Here is a 19054-nt window from a genome sequence, read left to right on the forward strand (position 1 = left end):
TAGACCGGGACCCCGTCATTGGGCGGGGACTGTCTCTATCTGTTGCCGAACTGTACGTTCCAAGCGCTCGGTCCGGTGCTCTGCACACAGCAAGCGCTCAGTAAATGCTATTGAATGAATGAGTGAATCCGGACAGTAGAATCACCACTGAATGAGAAGATTTCTAAGCCAAGTAGCGTAACTTGAAGTCACGGTGGACAGTGACGCCTTCTGTACCTTACCTACCTGCTCTGTTCACCCCCGTTTTCGTAGCTCACCGTCTTCTCTCCCCAGAGCCACCCTTCCAGGTCGGACCGCACTCTCAACTCTCCCGCCGCTGCTCTCCCGGCTTGGAACTCCCTCCCTCGCCATCCCATCAGGCAGACTACTCCTCTTCCCAAACGCACATTCCTCCTACGATCCCACCTCTTCCGACAGGCTTACCTTGATTAACTTCCCAGTCCCCCGAGCCTTATCGTTCCTTCAGCCGACTCTGTCACTGAGGAACTTTTTTACATCCTCCTTAGCGCTCATGAGCACGTATAATGACGATAAATACGACAATTGCTCTCCCTTCAAAGCCTGATCGAAGGCGCATCTCCAAAGGACCTTCCCGAACTGAGTCCTCCTTTCCTCTTCTCCCACTCCCTTCTCTGTCACCCTGACTTGCTCCCTTGATTCATCCCCTCTCCCAGCCCCATAGATTTATATATATGTATGTATGTGTACACATACATACATATATATACACATACATACATATATATAAATCTACATATATATATGTAAATACACAAATAAATGACTGATATATATATAATAATAATAATGTTGGTATTCAAGTGCTTACTGTGTGCAGAGCACTGTTCTAAGCGCTGGGGTAGATACAGGGCCATCAGGTTGCCCCACGTGAGGCTCCCAGTTAATCCCCATTTGACAGATGGGGTCACCGAGGCACCGAGAAGTGAACTGACTTGCCCGCAGTCACCCAGCTGCCAAGTGGCAGAGTTGGGATTCGAACGCATGACTCTGACTCCCAAGCCCGGGCTCTTTCCACTGAGCCATGCTATGTGTATTCATATATGTGTGTATACGTAAGTATGTGTATGTATATACGTATATAAATACGTATGTACGTATATGTATATATGTATGTGTGCATATATATATATATATATATATATATATATATATATATATATATACACACACACACACACATATATGTATATATGTGTGTATGTATGTATATACATGCATATGCATATATATGCATATAGTTGTATATAAATATACATATATATGCATGTACATATATGTGTGTGTGTGCATATATGTATAAACATATGCACATGTTCATATATGTATAGAAATATATGTGCGTGTATATATGTGTATATATATATATATATATATATATATATATATATATATATATATATATATATATATACACGCACACATATACACATATATACATATGTGTATGTGTGTGTGTGTGTGTATACGTATATGTATATATGTATATATCAGTCATTTATTTATTTATGTTAACATCTGTCTCCCCCTCTAGACTGTAAACTCAGTGTGAGCGGGGGGATGTGTCCGTTTATCGTTGTATTGTACTCTCCCAAGCACTTAGTACAGTGCTTTGCCCATAGTAAGTATTCCGTAGATATGATTGAAAGAGCGAATGTCTGCTCACCGCGTTTGTTTTGACCACTCTAGTTGTAAATATTTTTTACGTTCGTCTCCCCCATTCGAGTGTAAATTCTCTCACCACCATCATCATCGTCGTGGGATGGAAGCAGCGTGCTACAGTGGAAAGAGCGCGGGCTTGGGAGTCAGAGTTCGAATCCCGGCGCCGCCACTTGCCAGCTGTGTGACTTTGGGCAAGTCACTTCACTTCTCTGTGCCTCAGTTACCTCATCTGTGAAATGGGGATTCAGACTGTGAGCCCCACGTGGGACAACCTGATTACCTTGTATCCCCCAGCGCTTAGAACAGTGCTTTGCACGTCGTAAGCGCTTAACAAATACCCCCATTTATTTCAGTGCTGACTAGGTCCCGTATGGGGCTCACAGTCCAAGTAGCCTTAATCCCCATTTTACAGATGAGGGAACCGAGGCAAAGTTGAAGTGACTCGCCCCAGGTCACACAGCGGACAGGGGGTGGAGCCGGGTCCTGCGACGCTTTCCGCTAGGCCACACCGCTTCTCTGTACATGGGGGGGAGTGTCTCGCTCTATTTTGCCCCTTCCAAACGCTCAGTACGTTGTACCACCCCGGGTCAGCACGCAATAAAATGCTCTCCCTAACTCCAGGAGTTCTTTCCTGTATCCCGATGGAGAGCTCAGAACCTATCATTGTATCACTGTAATCTAGAGTTGGGTTTTGCTTTTTCATCCGGGAGCATTATCTAGGCACGCGTTGCTGATTTTGAATCGGCAGGCCTCGGCTGTGACGGCTTCTGCGGTTTCTATTTGCATCTGCCGGATGTTTTACCACTACGGAAGGACTTACCGCCCTCAGACTCGCAGATCGGATCGTAAGCCCCTGAGAAGCAGCGTGGCCTAGTAGGCGAAGCACAAGCCTAGGAGTCAGAGGACCTGGGTTCCAATCCCGGCTCCGCCACTTGTCTGCTGTGTGACCTTGGGCAAGGCACTTCCCTTCTCTGGGCCTCGGTTACAACATCTGTAGAATGGGGATTAAGACCGTGAGATCCAAGCGGGACACGAGCCGTGGCCAACCTATTTACACTTGCGGGAAGCAGCGTGGCGTAGCGGATAGAGCACGGGCCTGGGAGTCAGGAGGTCATGGGTTCTAATCCCGGCTCCGCCACTTGTCTGCTGTGTGACCTTGAGCGAGTCGCTCCACTTCTCTGCGCTTCAGTTATTTCATCTGTAAAGTGGGAATTAAGACTGTGAACCCCATGTGGGACAGGGACTGTGTCCGACCTGATTTACTTGTCCCTACCCCAGCGCTTAGTGTAGTGCCTGGCACTTAGTAAGCACTTAACAAATATAATAATGTTGGTATTTGTTAAGCGCTTACTATGTGCGGAGCACTGTTCTAAGCGCTGGGGGAGATACAGGGGAGGCTCGCCGTTAATCCCCATTTTCCAGATGAGGTAACTGAGGCACAGAGAAGTGAAGTGACTTGTCCACAGTCACACAGCTGACGAGTGGCAACGCCAGGAGTCGAACCCATGACCTCTGGCTCCAAAGCCCAGGCTCTTTCTACTGTAGGAGGGAGGGAAGGAGGGCATCTTTCCGTTCTGTCTTCCCGAGCCACCGCGATCCCTCGAGGGCTGCGGGCACCCTGGGCGGGGCGGCGGCGCCCCGCTCCCGCCGGTCCTCTCCCGCCGGCCCCAACGGCTTTGTACGGTGTTTTTTTCTTTGCTTTTTGGTATTCGTTAAGTGCTTACCATACTCAGTAAGAGAGCAAATAGAGAAGCAACGTGGCCTAGTGGCCTGGGAACCCGAAGGTCATGGGTTCTAGTCCCAGCTCCGCCACTTGTCTGCTGTGTGACCTTGGGCAAGTCAAGTCACTGCTCTGTGCCTCAGTGACCTCATCTGTAAAATGGGGATTGAGACCGTGAGCCCCCTGTGGGACAGGGACCGAGTCCAACCTGATTTGCTCGTATCTACCGTCGTGCTTAGTTAAGTGCCTGGCGCACAGTAAGCGCTCAACAAATACCGCAGTTATCATTATCGTTACGTCGGGCTCTAGACTGTAGCTCGCTGTGAGCAGGGAATGTGTCCATTTTATATTGTACTCTCCCGAGCGCTCAGTACAGTGCTCTGCACACGGTAAGTGCTCAATAAACATGATTGGCTGACTTGGGGAATTACGTGGGTAGTCGTACCGGTAGAGCGGCTGCGTTGTCAACTCTTTGAGGGCAAGGATCGTGTCGACCAACTTTGTTGTTTTGTACTTTCCCGTAGGCTTAGTACAGTGTGGGGCACCTAGCAGGTGCTCAGTAAAGATCATTGAATGTACTGAGCACCTCCCGTTGGCAGATAACGAATAGCCCCCACAGAACTCCTAAAACTCCGGCAGGATCGGGCCAGAATCTCATTTTAGCCAGTCGCACTCCGGCAGCAGATATTGACCTTCATCATATGTGTTTGCTCGTACGTGTATCTTTGAGGGACGGGACTGGGGACGGGGGAGAGACACGGGAGATGGAGGCCAGAGGGAGGGACGCGGAGGGGTGAGAACCGAGAAGTACGTCACCCAGGGGAAAAAAACGAGAGAATTCTGCTTGGCATGAGAGAAACCCGGTCAACCCCAATTCGCAGCCGCTCTCAAGATGCAACATCTAGTATAAAAAAGGAACGTGGGCCGTTGTTCAAGAGTCGTCTGTTTCTTTCCGCGGTGCATTAGCGGGAAGCCGTGTCCGCCTTTTAAGATTGTGATTCTGGACGAAGCGGACTCCATGACCTCGGCGGCCCAAGCAGCTCTAAGACGCACGATGGAGAAGGAGTCTAAAACTACTCGGTTTTGCCTCATCTGCAATTACGTCAGTCGGTGGGTATGCTGGTTCTTCCCCTTGACGCTGTTTAGTGCCATCGTTCTTGTCTGTCCGTCTCCCCCGATTAGACTGTAAGCCCGTCAAACGGCAGGGACTGTCTCTATCTGTTGCCGACTTGTTCATCCCAAGCGCTTAGTACAGTGCTCTGCACATAGTAAGCGCTCAATAAATACTATTGAATGAATGAATGAATGAATGGTGCCGCCCACGCTCCTAGTATCACATTTTGGTGCCCTGCTGTGATCTCTAAGTGGTTTAGGGACTGAAATCGAAGTCATCGTTCATTCATTCACTCCAGCGTATTTAGTGAGCGCTTACTGTGTGCGGAGCACTGTACTAAGCACTTGGAAAGTCTCTTTCAGCAGCAAATAGAGACGATCCCTGCCCGCTACGGGCTCGCACTCCATTTTTTCTTGGAGAAGTGGTGCTGCCTAGTCTTAAATCCTTTGATAGCCTGGTTGCTGCCTCCGGCGAAGTCTCTGCGTCAACCCTTCATCGTTTCTCTCAACGTTCTTCTTTCTCTTACAGGATAATCGAGCCCTTAACTTCCCGGTGCTCGAAATTCCGCTTCAAGCCCCTGTCGGATAAAATACAACACCAGAGACTGCTAGATATCTCAGAGAAAGAAAAAGTAAAGATCAGCAGTGAGGTAGTTTGGGTTTCGTTTTTGAAATTCCCCTCCCCGAAGGAACTCGTCATCTGAAATTTTCATCATATTGGTTTCGTTGGTTTCATCACGTTGGTTGGCTCTGCTGCACGTAAAATTTCCAGCCGGTTAGCAACTTGAATGTGCAGGAACTGTAGAAATGATCAGTTAAAATTATCAGTGCAGAATCGTTTTTTAAATGGTATTTTCTAAGCACGTACCGTAGTCCAGTACCGTATTAAGCGCTGGTTTAGATACAAGCTGGTCGGGTTGGAAAGCAGTTCTCGTTCCACCTGGGGTTTTTTAAACAGATGAAGTAACTGAGGCACAGAAAAGTGAAGTGACTTGCCCAGGGTCACCCAGCAGATAAGTGGCGGGTCTGGGATTAGAAACCAGTTCCTTCTGACTCCCAGGCCCATGCTCTGTTCTGCTTCTCTTCTAGTTGATGTAGCCATTCATTCTTTCATTCGATAGTATTTATTGCGCAGAGCACTGTACTGAGCGCTTGGAATGAACAAGTCGGCGACAGATAGAGACGGTCCCTGCCGTTCGACGGGCTCACGGTCTCATCTGGGGGAGACGGACAGACGAGAACGATGGCGATAAATAGAGTCGAGGGGAAGGACGTCTCGTAAAAACAGTGGCGACTAAATAGAATCGAGGCGATGTGCATTTCATTAACAAAATAAATAGGGTGATGAAAATATATACAGTTGAGCGGACGAGTACAGTGCTGAGGGGAGGGGAAGGGAGAGCCATTCCTTTATTGGAAAGATCCCGGGCTTGGGAGTCAGAGGTCATGGGTTCTCATCCCAGCTCTGCCGCTTGTCAGCTGTGTGACTTTGGGCCAGACACTTGACTTTTCTCTGGGCCTCAGTTCCCTCATCTGTAAAATGGGGATGAAGACCGTGAGTCTCACGTGGGACAACCTGATCACCTTGTATCCCGCCCCAGCGCTTAGAACGGTGCTTTGCACATAGTAAGTGCTTAAATTCCATCATTAATAATGACTCTACCGCCTAACAGTGTGGGGGTGGTTGGGGTTTATGGAAATTTTAAGCCCTATTTGCCAAGCACTGGGGTTTATAGAGACAGGACAGGTTGCACACACGGTTGCAGGCCCACCTGGGCCTCACCGTCTACGTAGAAGGGAGGAGGATTCAATCCCCATTTTGCAGATGAGGAAGCTGAGGCACAGAGAAATGAAGTGACCTGCCCAAGGTCACCCAGCAGACAAGCAGCGGAGCCGGGATCAGATTCCAGGTCCTCCGACTCCCTGGTTTGTAGCCTTTTTACTAGCCCGTGTCGCTTTATGCCCTGAATGTTTCGCTTGCTGACGCATTTGGGGGTTAGAGCATTATCAATTCAGTATTCCAACTGTGCATTTCTGGGCTAGTCCATATTCTTGGATGTGGACGTTGCCAGGTTTCACCCTCCCCACCACGTTCGCCAGCTGTCTAAAGCATATGGGGACTCCACCCCAAAGTGTGATCTTCTAGCGTGGCACCTGTTTAAATCAGCGTCCCGCTCCTAATCAATCAGTAGTATCTGAGGGCTAATTATTTGCAGCACACTATACTATCCCGGCCCTGCCGCTTGCCAGCTGGGTGACTGTGGGCAAGTCACTTAACTTCTCTGTACCTCAGTTCCCTCATCTGTAAAATGGGGATTAAAAGTGCGTGAGCCCCACGTGGGACAACCCGATGACCCTGTATCCCGCGCTTAGAACAGCGCTCCGCACATAGTAAGCGCTTAACAAACACCAACATTAAACACTTCCGATAACACCGTGGCATTGGTAGGCACGATTCGTGTCCTTGAGACGCTAAACTCGAGAGTGGGGAGACACATTAAAAGAAATTACAGGCAGGAGGAGGCAACGGAGTTTAAAGACGTGCACGTAACTAATAATTTTGGTACTCGTTATGTACCGAGCACTGTTCTGAGCACCGGGGTAGATCCGAGTTAATCAGGTTGGACACAGTCCTGCAGACTCCGTTACCGGGGCGGGGAGGCATAGGTGATGTGGAAGTGCTAAAGTGGGAGGGGAAATAAGGTGGGAAGATGAGAGATTCATCAGCAGAGTTCCCCGGAGGAATCACTAGACATTCTCCCCTATTCCCCAGCCACTTTTCGACCCTCCTGCCGCACCCACGTTAAACCTCTTCCTCCCCTCGTCTCCTAGTCCTCTCCCCTGCTCTCCGGTGATTTGTTTCCTTGGTTTTATCTTTAATCTAGCACCAGCCGCCTTTGTGGGCGCGGTGGTGCTCGCGTCGGCCTCTGCAGCGCCAGCGATAATACTAATGTATTTGTTAAGCGCTGACCGTGTGCCCGGCGCCGTACTTGGATACAAGCAAGTCGGGTGGGACCCGGTCCCCGTCCCACATGGGGCTCGCAGTCTCGATCCCCGTTTTACAGGTGAGGCCCTAAGAAGTGAAGCGTCTTGCCCGAGGTCACACAGCAGACAAGTGGCGGAGCCGGGATTAGGACCCATGACCTTCTGACTCCCAGGCCCCGGGCTGTAGCCGCTACGTGCAGGGAGCGGCCATCATCACGTTAGGCTGGTTCGGAATGGTACCTAACTCCCGCCGTATAAAGCTCTGGGAAGACTCATTCCACGATTTTTGAGGAACATAACCTGGTTATGCCTCGACGAGTGATGCCGTAGTTTGGGAGCAGTGTGGCTCAGTGGAAAGAGCCTGGGCTTGGGAGTCAGAGGTCATGGGTTCGACTCCCGGCTCTGCCACTTGTCAGCTGTGTGACTGTGGGCAAGTCACTTCTCTGGGCCTCAGTTACCTCATCTGTAAAATGGGGATTAACCATGAGCTTCACGTGGGACAACTTGATTACCCTGAATCTCCCCCAGCGCTTAGAACAGTGCTCAGCACATAGTAAGCGCTTAACAAATACCAACATTATTAAATGTCTTCATTCCCTTGTTGCTTACTCTGTGTAATTCCTGCACAATTAATAGAAATGATAAAGCAAGAATATGTATCTTCTGGCTTTGGGGACAAGGGAGTCTTTACCTTGTCTGTCTCCAGCCTTCCATTTTTTTCCCCTCTGCCCTGCTTCCTGCTACCTTCAACCTTCTCATCGTCTTAGTTCATATTCTCGTCCACTTCTTCATTTTAAAAGCTTGAGAAAGAAGATATTCTCTCATCTTTATCGTTTCCCATTATTTTAGTTAAGCAATCCTGTCTCCGTGGATGCAGGTGAAAGAATGCTATGTTCACAAATGCAAATTTGCTGACATGTGAGTTTGGGTCTGAAATGTTTGCAAAGAATCCAGTGTGGCGTAGTGGAAAGAGCGTGGACTTGGGAGTCAGAGGACGTGGGTTCCGCCACTTGTCAGCTGGGTGACCTTGGGAAGTCACTTCACTTCTCAGTTACTTCAGTTACCGCCTCTGTAAAATGGGGATTATGACTGTGGGCCCCACGTGGGACAACCTTGATTACCTTGTATCTACCCCAGCGCTTAGAACAGTATTAACAAATACCATCATTAATCGATTTTTGTACTTTTGCTTTATTGTGTTCCAAATCTTATTCTTAATGATTAAATATAACTCCCCCGGCTCCACTGTGACCTCAACGTGGGCGGGGAACATGTCTTCCAACTCTGTTACCTCGTACTCTCCCGTGCGCTTAGGACGGCGCTCGGCACTCAGTGAGCGTTCAATAAAGACGATTGATTGGACTGGCATTTTGTCTCCCCCTCAGGGAATCGCTTACCTCGTTCAGGTGTCAGAAGGAGACTTACGAAAAGCCATCACATTTCTTCAAAGTGCTACCCGTTTAACAGGTGGGAAAGAGGTCACGGAGAAGGTAATAACAGAGATTGCCGGGGTAAGTTATCTCACCAATATATTTCTTCCTGCTTTGTCTACACGATTTGGACTGTGTACAACTGTTGCGGAATCAACCCCTACTCATGGGTACAGGGGGAATGCACTCTGTTCATGCTTCTGGAGAGGAAATGATCTCTCCTGCTTCCAACTGCCATTTGCATGCAGTGTTGATAATTCTGAGTACGGGTATAAGATGACTGTGAGAGAACAACTGAATTAGCAAAGCCTGTACTCTACTTTTTCGCTACCTAAGTTTTACCTAAAGAGTGTCATCATTTTCTGCTTCCCCTTTGCCTCTCCTGAGCCATCAGTGTCTTTGCTTCGTGATAAGCCACTGATCTGACCTGAGAAGCCACTGATAAGTCACGGACCCTTCCGATTTCAGTGGGATGCAAACCTGTCCCTTTAAAGAACTAAAAGGAAGATGAAGAAATTAAAACTGCAGCGCTTCCTTTCATTCAATAGCATTTATTGATTGAGCGCTTACTACGTGCAGAGCACTGTACTAAGCGCTTGGAATGTACAGAGCGGTAACAGGTAGAGACGGTCCCTGCCCTTTGACGGGCTTACAGACTATACCAAACCTCAGTTTAGCCTGCGTATCTTGAAACTTCAAAGTTCAATTTGTGTAGCCTCGTGATTACGGCAGCCTGAGGGAAAAGTTAGACTTTTTCACACTACCTTCCTCCACTGCCCTTCTACCGGTATCGTAACGGTAATCGAGTGATACTCAAGATCCCTTGTCGGTTTTTATTCTTTCGTATTCCTCAACGCGGCGGTATTCTGACTTTTGTTGTGTTTTGGGGGGGGTGGAGGATAAAGGCACCGAAGTGGACATGGGGTTTTTGATGGTGAAGCGTAGTTAGATCCAACGGAGATTAAATTATCTTGAAAATTTTCCTGTGTTTTTAGGTAGTGCCCGCTGAAACTATCGATGGTATATTCTCTGCCTGTCAAAGTGGTTCTTTCGAAAAACTGGAAGCAGTAGTCAAGGTAATAATAACTGTGGTATTTAAGTGCTTACCCTGTGCCGATTTACTGCTAGGTACTGGGGAAAATATAATCAGATGTAGTCCTTGTCCCACATAGGGCACATTCTCAGTTGGAGGTAGACCAGGTATTTTATTCCCCAATCTACAGAGGAAGAAACGGGCACAGAGAAGTTAAGTGACTTGACCAGTATCACACCATAGACAAGTGGAAGAACCGGAATTAGAACCCAGGTCTGCTGACTCCCATCCCGTAGTTCTTTCTAATAATAATAATAATAATAATAATGTTGGTATTTGTTAAGCGCTTACTATGTGCCGAGCACTGTTCTAAGCACCGGGGTAGACACAGGGGAATCAGGATGTCTCACGTGGGGCTCACAGTCACCATCCCCATTTTACAGATGAGGTAACCGAGGCACAGAGAAGTTAAGTGACTTGCCCACAGTCAGCTGACAAGTGGCAGAGCTGGGATTCGAACTCATGACCTCTGACTCCAAAGCCCGTGCTCTTTCTACTGAGCCACGCTGCTTCTCTGCTTTCTAATAGGCCACACTGCATCCCAAGGCCATTTTAGAAGCCAAGAGCTTTGAGCCTTTCCAAGGGGTCAGGTCACGGTTGAATTTTTGTTCTTCTTCTTCCCCTACAGGGAAGAAATTTGCCCTTCATGTTCATGTTTTTTAAGTTTCAGTTTTCTGCCTTTCAGCTAAATGGATATGTAATCCAGACTAATTGACCCTTCTCACTGTCCTACATTAATAATAATAATAATAATAATGTTGGTATTTCTTAAGCGCTTACTATGTGCCGAGCACTGTTCTAAGCGCTGGGGTAGACACAGGGGAATCCGGTCGTCCCACGTGGGGCTCACGGTCTTCATCCCCATTTTACAGATGAGGGAACTGAGGCACAGAGGAAGTGAAGTGACTTGCCCACAGTCACACAGCTGACAAGTGGCAGAGCTGGGAGTCGAACTCATGAGCCCTGACTCCAAAGCCCGTGCTCTTTCCACTGAGCCACGCTGCTCACACATTAGCTCATTAGCTCTGCAGTGTGCTGGGTAGTTGTGGACAGTGAGATCGGCATCACTTTTTGTGATCGGCATTTCTTTTTCTGATTGAACTGGGGAATTACCGCCTAGGATGTAGTTTCTGTATTCTTTGGTATCAAAAGAGTAACTCTAAGTGTTGATCAGTACCTCTTAATTACTTTGGTTATTTTTCCCATCAAAGAGTATTTGTTATTCCCCAAGTAAATTTATTTTTCGGTGGCATTTGTTAAGCTCCTATGTGCTAGGCACTGTACTAAGCTCTGGGGTAGATCCAAGCTAATTAGGTTGGATCCAGTCCCTGCCCTACGTGGTCTTACAGTCTTAATCTCCATTTTACAGATGAGGGAACTGAGAGACAGGGAAGTGCCTCAATGTGCCCAAGGTCACACAGTAGAGAAGCGGTGGAGCTGGGATTAGAACCCGGGTCCCTCCGACTCCCAGGCTCATGCTTTTTCTACTAAGCCACGCTGCTTCCCAGTTTCCAAACTGGAGTGCAGAGGGAGGCCTTGAAACCTAAGTATGACAGAATTGATCCCTTTGATGTGAAACCTGTGCTGAAAATGTGTCCACTTGAATGAAAGACACAGAAGCTACCAAGTAGAGATCATGAATGTCTCTGTGCTGACATCTCGCAGTTAGAATACGAGGTCTCGAAACTTTACCTTAATAACCTCAGAAGGGGACTGTGAAGCCACAGGGCAAAATTCTGGGCACTGAGATGATATCTCAGTAGCTATTATCGCTTGATTCTGTAGTTGGTATGAAGTAGTTCTCTCAACAGGTATTTTCACTGTGCGTTTTAGAGAAAGCACTGTTGGGAATTTAGGGAACAGTCTTCTGACAAGGTGCACCTGTCTAGATAGAAAGCAGCGTTGGGAAATGGTCGTAACATAAAAGCACGTGGAAAATTACACAGGTTTTCCTTAACACAGAGTTCTTAAGGCTATCAGTATCAGAGAATTGACTATAGAGTCTCTAACTCTAGTAAAATGACTGCTATATAACAGTACTGTGAGGGCTTTTTTTTCCCAATTTAAAAGATATAAATTGTTTCTACGAACTTAAAGTTCTCAAGATATTATACTTGGAGCGTGCCCTCATTGCCGATTCAGGTTTGGGCACAGCCTTGATTACAGCAAGATGCTGCAGGTTTAGGTATTTTTGTTTTGAGATGTCACACAGGGAGCTTACCGTCCCCCGTGTCTTTCTTCTTCCTTTCGAAGATCTCAAAGCAAATGTGATCAGATGGCGGCTTAGAAATGTGCTTTTTGTGTATCGATGAAATATTTACCTAACGAGCTTATCTTTCCGATAGAAGTAATAGGGTTTATTAAGTGCTGGGTGCAGAGCACCGTACTAAGCGCTGGCAAAGTTAGACATGGTCTCTATCCACCGGGGGCTCTCAATTTAAAAATAATTTCATTTAAGTGCTAACCCGTTCACCCCTTTCCTGCTCCCGCTCTAGGATTTGATAAATGAGGGTCATGCGGCTACTCAGCTTGTGAATCAGCTTCACGATGTGGTCGTGGAAAAAGATCACCTCAGTGACAAGCAGAAGTCCGTCATCACCGAGAAACTCGCTGTAAGTCTGTCGATCGGATTGCCCCCGACAGCCAAACACGTGCACTGTGCTCTGACGTGTTGTCTCGCGTCAACCGGCCGTGAAACTCCTGCTTGTGATTTACCTCACCCACCGGCTCTGCTGGGCAGGGACATGTTGGCTTTTTGAACCGAGCCAAGGAAACTGGTGTTGGAAAAGGGAAGAAGAAAAGATAATAATAATAATAATGATGTTGGTATTTGTTAAGCGCTTACTGTGTGCAGAGCACCGTTCTAAGCGCTGGGGTAGACACAGGGGAATCGGGTCGTCCCACGTGGGGCTCACGGTCTTCATCCCCATTTTACAGATGAGGTAACTGAGGCACAGAGAAGTGAAGTGACTTGCCCAAGGTCACACAGCCGACAAGTGGCAGAGCTGGGATTCGAACCCATGACCCCTGACTCCAAAGCCCGGGCTCTTTCCACTGAGCCACGCTGCTTCTCAGCGTAGGAGAAAAGAGGGAGAGGGCCCAGGATAGAAGGCCCTCATGATGAGGCTGGACAAGCGTCACCACTAGGACCAGTAATAATAATAATAATAGTAATTATGGTATTTGTTCATTCATTCAGTCGTATATATTGAGCGCTTACCATGTGCCGAGCACTGTACTGAGCGCTTGGAATGTACAATTCGGCAACAGATAGAGACGGTCCCTGCCCAGCAACGGATCTGTTATGTGCCAGACACCGTACCGAGCGTTGAGGTGGATACAAGCAACTCAGGTTGGATACAGTTCCTGTCCCACATGGGGCTCACGGTCTCAATCCCCATTTTACAGATGAGGTCACTGAGGCCCAGAGAAGGGAAGTGACTTTCCAGGGTCACAGGGCAGCCAAGTGGCAGCGCCGGGATGAGAACCCGTGACCTTCTGACTCCCAGGCCCGTGCTCTATCCACTGCACCACGCTGCTTCTCTGAGTACTGAGTTCAGCCAACTTTGTATCCTTGGCAGTAAGGGCCAGGGGAAAGTATAGGTGGTTCAAATCCAAAAGCCCCATTACGGTTTCATCCTTCTCCACTGGTTACTTTTGTTTTCTCTCTGGACGTGCCAAAGAGCAGAAAAACCATTAAAAGGCAGTAATAATAATAACAGTGTTGGTATCTGTTAAGCGCTTACTATGTGCAGAGCACCGTTCTGAGCGCTGGAGTAGATACAGGGTCATCAGGTTGTCCCACGTGGGGCTTAATCTCCGTTTTACGGATGAGGTAACGGAGGCGTAGAGAAATCAAGTGAGTTGCCTACAGACACACAGCTGACAAGTGGCAGAGCCGGGATTCGAGCCCATGACCTCTGACTCCCGAGCCCGGCCTCTTTCCCCAGCTCTGCGCCACTTGTCAGCCGTGTGACCGTGGGCAAGTCACCTCACTTCTCTGTGCCTCAGTTCCCTCATCTGTCAAATGGGGATTGACTGCGAGCCTCACGTGGGACGAGCTGATGACCCCGCATCTCCCCCAGCGCTCAGAACAGCGCTCTGCACATAGTCAGCACTTAGCAAATACCAACATTATTATTTCCACCGAGCCAGGAAGTAGGGACCAAGGTAGAAATGGGCCAGGCCCTCCTTTCCTCTTCCCCGTTCCCTTTTGCGGCACCCTGATTTGCTTCCTCTATTCAGCCCCACGGCACTTACGTCCATATCTGTCATTTATTTCTATTAATGCCCCTTTTAGACTGTAAGCTTGCTGTGGGCAGGGGATGTCAGTTATATTGTTCTTTTTTACTCTCCCAAGCGCTTAATACAGTGCTCTGCGCACAGTAAGCGCTCAGTCAATACGATTGAAGGAACGTACAAGCCACGCCTGGATACACGAGGGGCTGGAAGAGTCAGGAGGGCAGGGGGAGCCAACCCTTTTGAGGCGGAAAGCTGTAACACCCCCTCCCTCCCAATCTTCTCCAGTTTGAAAGTCGAGCGGGCCGGTAGGGAGGGAGGACCCCGTCGGTGTTTCTCGCAAGCCGTAGGACCCGGGTCCTCCTTAATCGCTAAAGCTGTCTGGTGCCATCTCGCTGCCTCCACAGTCTTAGGAGAGTGTCGATGTTCTTGAGGTGCTTTTCTCTGGTGACCGATTCGGGTAGAAGGGGCCGATCGAGGAGCAGAGGAAACCCCCCCCCCCCCAGGGTCACAGAAAGCAGTGTGGTTTGAAAATAAAAGGAATCATGTAAGGGCCCTCATGCCGAAATTAGATACACCACTTAACTTCATTCTTTCGGCTGTATTTACTGAGCGCTTAACTGTGTGCAAAGCAGCGTCCTAAGCACTTTGGAGATCTGCCCTATTCCGGCCACTTGGATAGCTTTTTGCCGAGCGGTTTACAGAATTTCACCTATACCGGAACAAAGCGGATAAACTAGTATCCCGCTAAGTTCTCTCCACCTCGAGACTCGAGGTGGCCATTGCGGTACTACATGGGGCTCAAGGAGCAGCTTTTTTCATTGGTTTTTCAAGTAGAACAAATGCAGGTCCCTGCGTGAGAAAGAGATTATCTTTCTACAGAAATGTTCTGGCCACGTCACCCCGCTTCTCCTACTGCGAAGCATGAAGCAAAAACTCCTCACTCTTGGCTTCAAAGCTCTCCATCCCCTCGCCCCCTCCTACCTCGCCTCTTTTCTCTCTTTCCACCGCCCACCCCGCACGCTCCGCTCCTCCGCCACTAACCACCTCACCGTCCCCCGTTCTCGCCCGTCCCGCCGTCGACCCCCGGCCCCCGTCCTCCCGCTGTCCCGGAACGCCCTCCCTCCACACCTCCGCCAAACTCTCTCCCCCCCTTCCAAGCCCTACCGAGAGCTCACCTCCTCCAGGAGGCCTTCCCACACCGAGCCCTCCCTTTCCCTCTGCTCCTCCTCCCCTCGCCATCACCCCGACTCCCTCCTTCTACTCTTCCCCCTTCCCCTCCCCACAGCACTTGTGTATATTTGTACATATTTATTATTCTATTTATCAATGATGTGTATCTATAATTGGGAAGCTCAGTGGAAAGAGCCTGGGCTTCGGAGTCAGAGGTCATGAGTTCGACTCCCGGCTCTGCCACTCGTCGGCCGGGTGACTGTGGGCGAGTCACTTCGCTTCTCGGTGTCTCAGTTCCCTCATCTGGAAAATGGGGATTAACTGTGAGCCTCACGTGGGACGACCCGACGACCCTGTATCTACCCCAGCGCTTAGAACGGTGCTGTGCAACCTAGTAAGCGCTTAACAAGTACCAACATGATTATAATTCTATTTATTTTGACGCTATTGATGCCCATCTACTGGTTTCGTTGTGTGTCTCCCCCCGCCTTCTAGACCGTGAGCCCGTTGTCGGGTAGGGATCGTCCCTGTTACCGAACTGTAACTTTCCAAGCGCTCGGTACAGTGCTCTGCACACAGTAAGAGCTCAATAAATACGATTGAACGAACTCCTGTCGACAAGCGGCACCTGCTCCTGCCACGATCTCTCTTCCTATGAAATCGGTGCCGTGCGCAGTCGGCACGGGTGTTTCTGACGGGCGCAGACTTGCCCGCACTTCTCCCCACTAGAGGAAACGGTGTAGTGAGATTGATTTTCTCGTGTTTTCTCGATCGACTGGCTCATCGCCGGTCCCGGAAGCCCTCTGAAAGTTTAGGCCTCGACCACGGAAGCCGGTCTTTCTTCCTGCTCCTTCCCAGAAACTACAGCCTCCCTCTTTGGCTGCATCTTAGTAGCTGCGGCTATCCAGCGCTTAGTGCTCGGCACCTAGTAAGCGCTTAACAAATCCCGCAATTATCATTATCTGCATTCCTACCTTTCATTTTTTTTCAACTTCTTGCAGGAAGTGGATAAATGTTTGGCCGACGGAGCGGATGAGCATTTGCAGCTGATCAGTCTCTGCGCTACAGTGATGCAGCAGTTAACCCAGAACGTCTAACCGGAAAAGCCTGGAGATTCCTTAACCCAAGCTGTCGCCGTGTTTATGTAACTGTTTTGCCAATTAAAGCAAAATATCGCCAGCTGGTGAGCGATCTTTATAGGGGGAAGAAACCATTCCAGTCTCTCCAGAAAGCACTTGGTTGCAAGCATCCAACGCTACTTTCCGCTTCACCCCGATCGAGGGTATCTGAGGGAGTGTGCGCGGGGAACCCAGCGTCCTTAGGGGACGCGTTGAGCCTAAGAGGCGGCTTTATAATGCACCAGTCGCTTCTCTGGGCCTCAGTTCCCTCATCTGTCAAATGGGGATTAATACTTAAGCCCCACGTGGGGCACGGACCGTGTCCAACCCGATCACCTCCCACCTACCCCAGCACTCAGCCTGGCCTATACTAAGCGTTTAACAAATACCACTACCGAGAGACGCTTAGCAGATTCGACAGACGACGTTCCCTGCCTACAGGGGCTTACGGTCTAGTGAAAGTAAAACGCGGAGAGGCACGGAGGGGCCGCGGGGCCGAGGGTGGGATCGGTAACGGGTGCAAATCAAGAGTGATGCAGTAGGGGAATTAATTAAGGCTTACTTGGGGAAGGTCTCTTGGATTTTAATAAGGTTTCGAAAGGGGGAGGGCGATGGCCCGTCAGACGTGACGGGGCAAGGGGTTGCAGGGCGATGGCGAGACGGATGAGGCTCGGGGAGCGAACAAGCCGCTGGATGAGTGAAGCGCGCGGGCCGGGCCGTGGTAGATCGGAGGGGCGGGAAGAGGGCACGAGTGCTTTAAAGCCGACGGCAGGTTTATGTGATGTGATGGAGGAGGTAGTTGGGCAACCACCGGAGGTTCTTGAGTGAAAGACGCGGACGAGGTTGGGAAAAACGAGCCGGGCAGCCGAAGCGAAGAGCCGGAAGGAGGGCTGACGGGAGAGTAAAGCGCTTGGATCAATGTGGTAGTTTGGAGGAGTGGGTGGATTTTAGCGATTCTTCAAAGGATCGTAGTAAGTACTCAAGTGCTTACTAGGTGCCAAGCACTGTGGATACAACCTCGGCGTCATCCTTGACTCCGCCCACACATCCAATCCGCCACCAAAACCTGCCGGTCTCACCTTCGCAACGTCGCCAAGAGCCGTCCTCTCCGTCCAAACGGCCACCGGGCTGGTACGACCTGTCGTCGTCTCCCACCTGGAATATTGGATTATTCCTCTCTGATCTCCCATCCTCTTTGTCTCTCCCTGCGCTTCAGTCCGTACATCACTCCGCTGCCCGGCTCGTTTTCCTGCACAAACGCTCTGGGCCTGTCACTCCCCTCCTCAAAATCCTCCAGGGGTTGCCCATCGACCTCGGCACCAAACAAAAACTCCTCCCTCTTGGCTTCCAAGCTCTCCATCCCCTTGCCCCCTCCCCTCCGTCCCAGCCGGCACGCTTCGCTCTGCCGCTCGCCTCCTCACTGGGCCTCCGTTCGTTCTCGCCCGTCCCGCCGTCGACCCCCGGGCCACCCGCTGTCCCAAAACGCCCTCCCTCCTCACAACTCTCTTCCCCTCTTCAAAGCCCTACCCAGAGCTCACCTCCTCCAGGAGGCCTTCCCAGATGAGCCCCCCCTTTCCCTCCGCTCCTCCTCCCCGCCCCATCTCCCTCCCTCTGCTCTTCCCCTTCTCCCCACAGCACTTGTGTATATTTGTATATCATTTATTACCCTTTTATTAATGTGTACCTATCCGTGTTTCCATTTCTCTCTTTTGATGGTATCGACGCCTACTTGTTTCGCTTTTCGACTGTGAGCCTGTTGTTGGTCAGGGATGGTCTCCATCTGTTGCCCGATTCTACTCTCCAAGCACTTAGTACGGTGCTCTGCACACAGTAAATGCTCAATAGATTCAATTGAATGAACGAAGAGAAGATACTCAGGGTAGACGGTCCCTATTCCAGATGATGTTGGTATCCGTTAAGCGCTTCCTACGTGCAGAGCACTGTTCTAAGCGCTGGGGTAGATTTACAGGGTCATCAGGTTGTCCCACGGGAGGCTCAGTCTTAATCCTATTTATTGACTCTATTTAATCGCCACTGTCCTCGCCCCTCCGTCTCCCCCGATTAGACCGTGAGCCCGTCAAAGGGCGGGGACCGTCTGTGGCCAACTTGTTCATTCCAAGCGCTCAGTCCAGTGCTCTGCACAGGGTAAGCGCTCCATCAATACTGTCGAATACTCCCCATTTTACAGATGAGGTAACTGAGACACAGAGAAGTTAAGCGACTTGCCCAGGGTCACACAGCTGGAAAGTGGCAGAGTCAGGATGGGACTCCTAGTACAAAGAATAGGATTGAATAATAGTAATCATTACGGCACTTAAGCGCTCGGTACGTGACGAGCACTGTACCGAAAGCGCTCGGGGATGGCCGGGGTCCACCAGCTTAGCACGGGGCTGGCGGGTGGCCCTTGGCTCAATCAGCCCTGCTTACTGGGAGCCGAGCACTGCTCACGAGACGCGAGATAACCGGGTTGGACTCGGTCTCCGTCCACGCGGGGCTCACGGTC

General features: G+C 49.8%; 1 protein-coding gene across 2 annotated transcripts in view; it reads left to right on the plus strand.

Moving 5' to 3' along the window:
• RFC4 (replication factor C subunit 4) overlaps positions 1 to 16612 on the plus strand; it is a 32084-nt gene extending 15472 nt beyond the window's left edge. For both annotated transcript variants that reach the window (XM_029075705.1, XM_039913215.1), the window contains exons 6-11: positions 4367 to 4510; positions 5043 to 5163; positions 8884 to 9009; positions 9924 to 10004; positions 12517 to 12633; positions 16435 to 16612. In XM_029075705.1, the coding sequence (XP_028931538.1) occupies positions 4367 to 4510; positions 5043 to 5163; positions 8884 to 9009; positions 9924 to 10004; positions 12517 to 12633; positions 16435 to 16530 (685 nt within the window). In that variant the 3' untranslated portion in view covers positions 16531 to 16612. The remainder of the gene's footprint in view (positions 1 to 4366; positions 4511 to 5042; positions 5164 to 8883; positions 9010 to 9923; positions 10005 to 12516; positions 12634 to 16434) is intronic.
• The last annotated feature ends 2442 nt before the right edge of the window (positions 16613 to 19054 follow it).

Source organism: Ornithorhynchus anatinus, chromosome 1 (assembly GCF_004115215.2).
Source record: "Ornithorhynchus anatinus isolate Pmale09 chromosome 1, mOrnAna1.pri.v4, whole genome shotgun sequence".
Taxonomy (NCBI): domain Eukaryota; kingdom Metazoa; phylum Chordata; class Mammalia; order Monotremata; family Ornithorhynchidae; genus Ornithorhynchus; species Ornithorhynchus anatinus.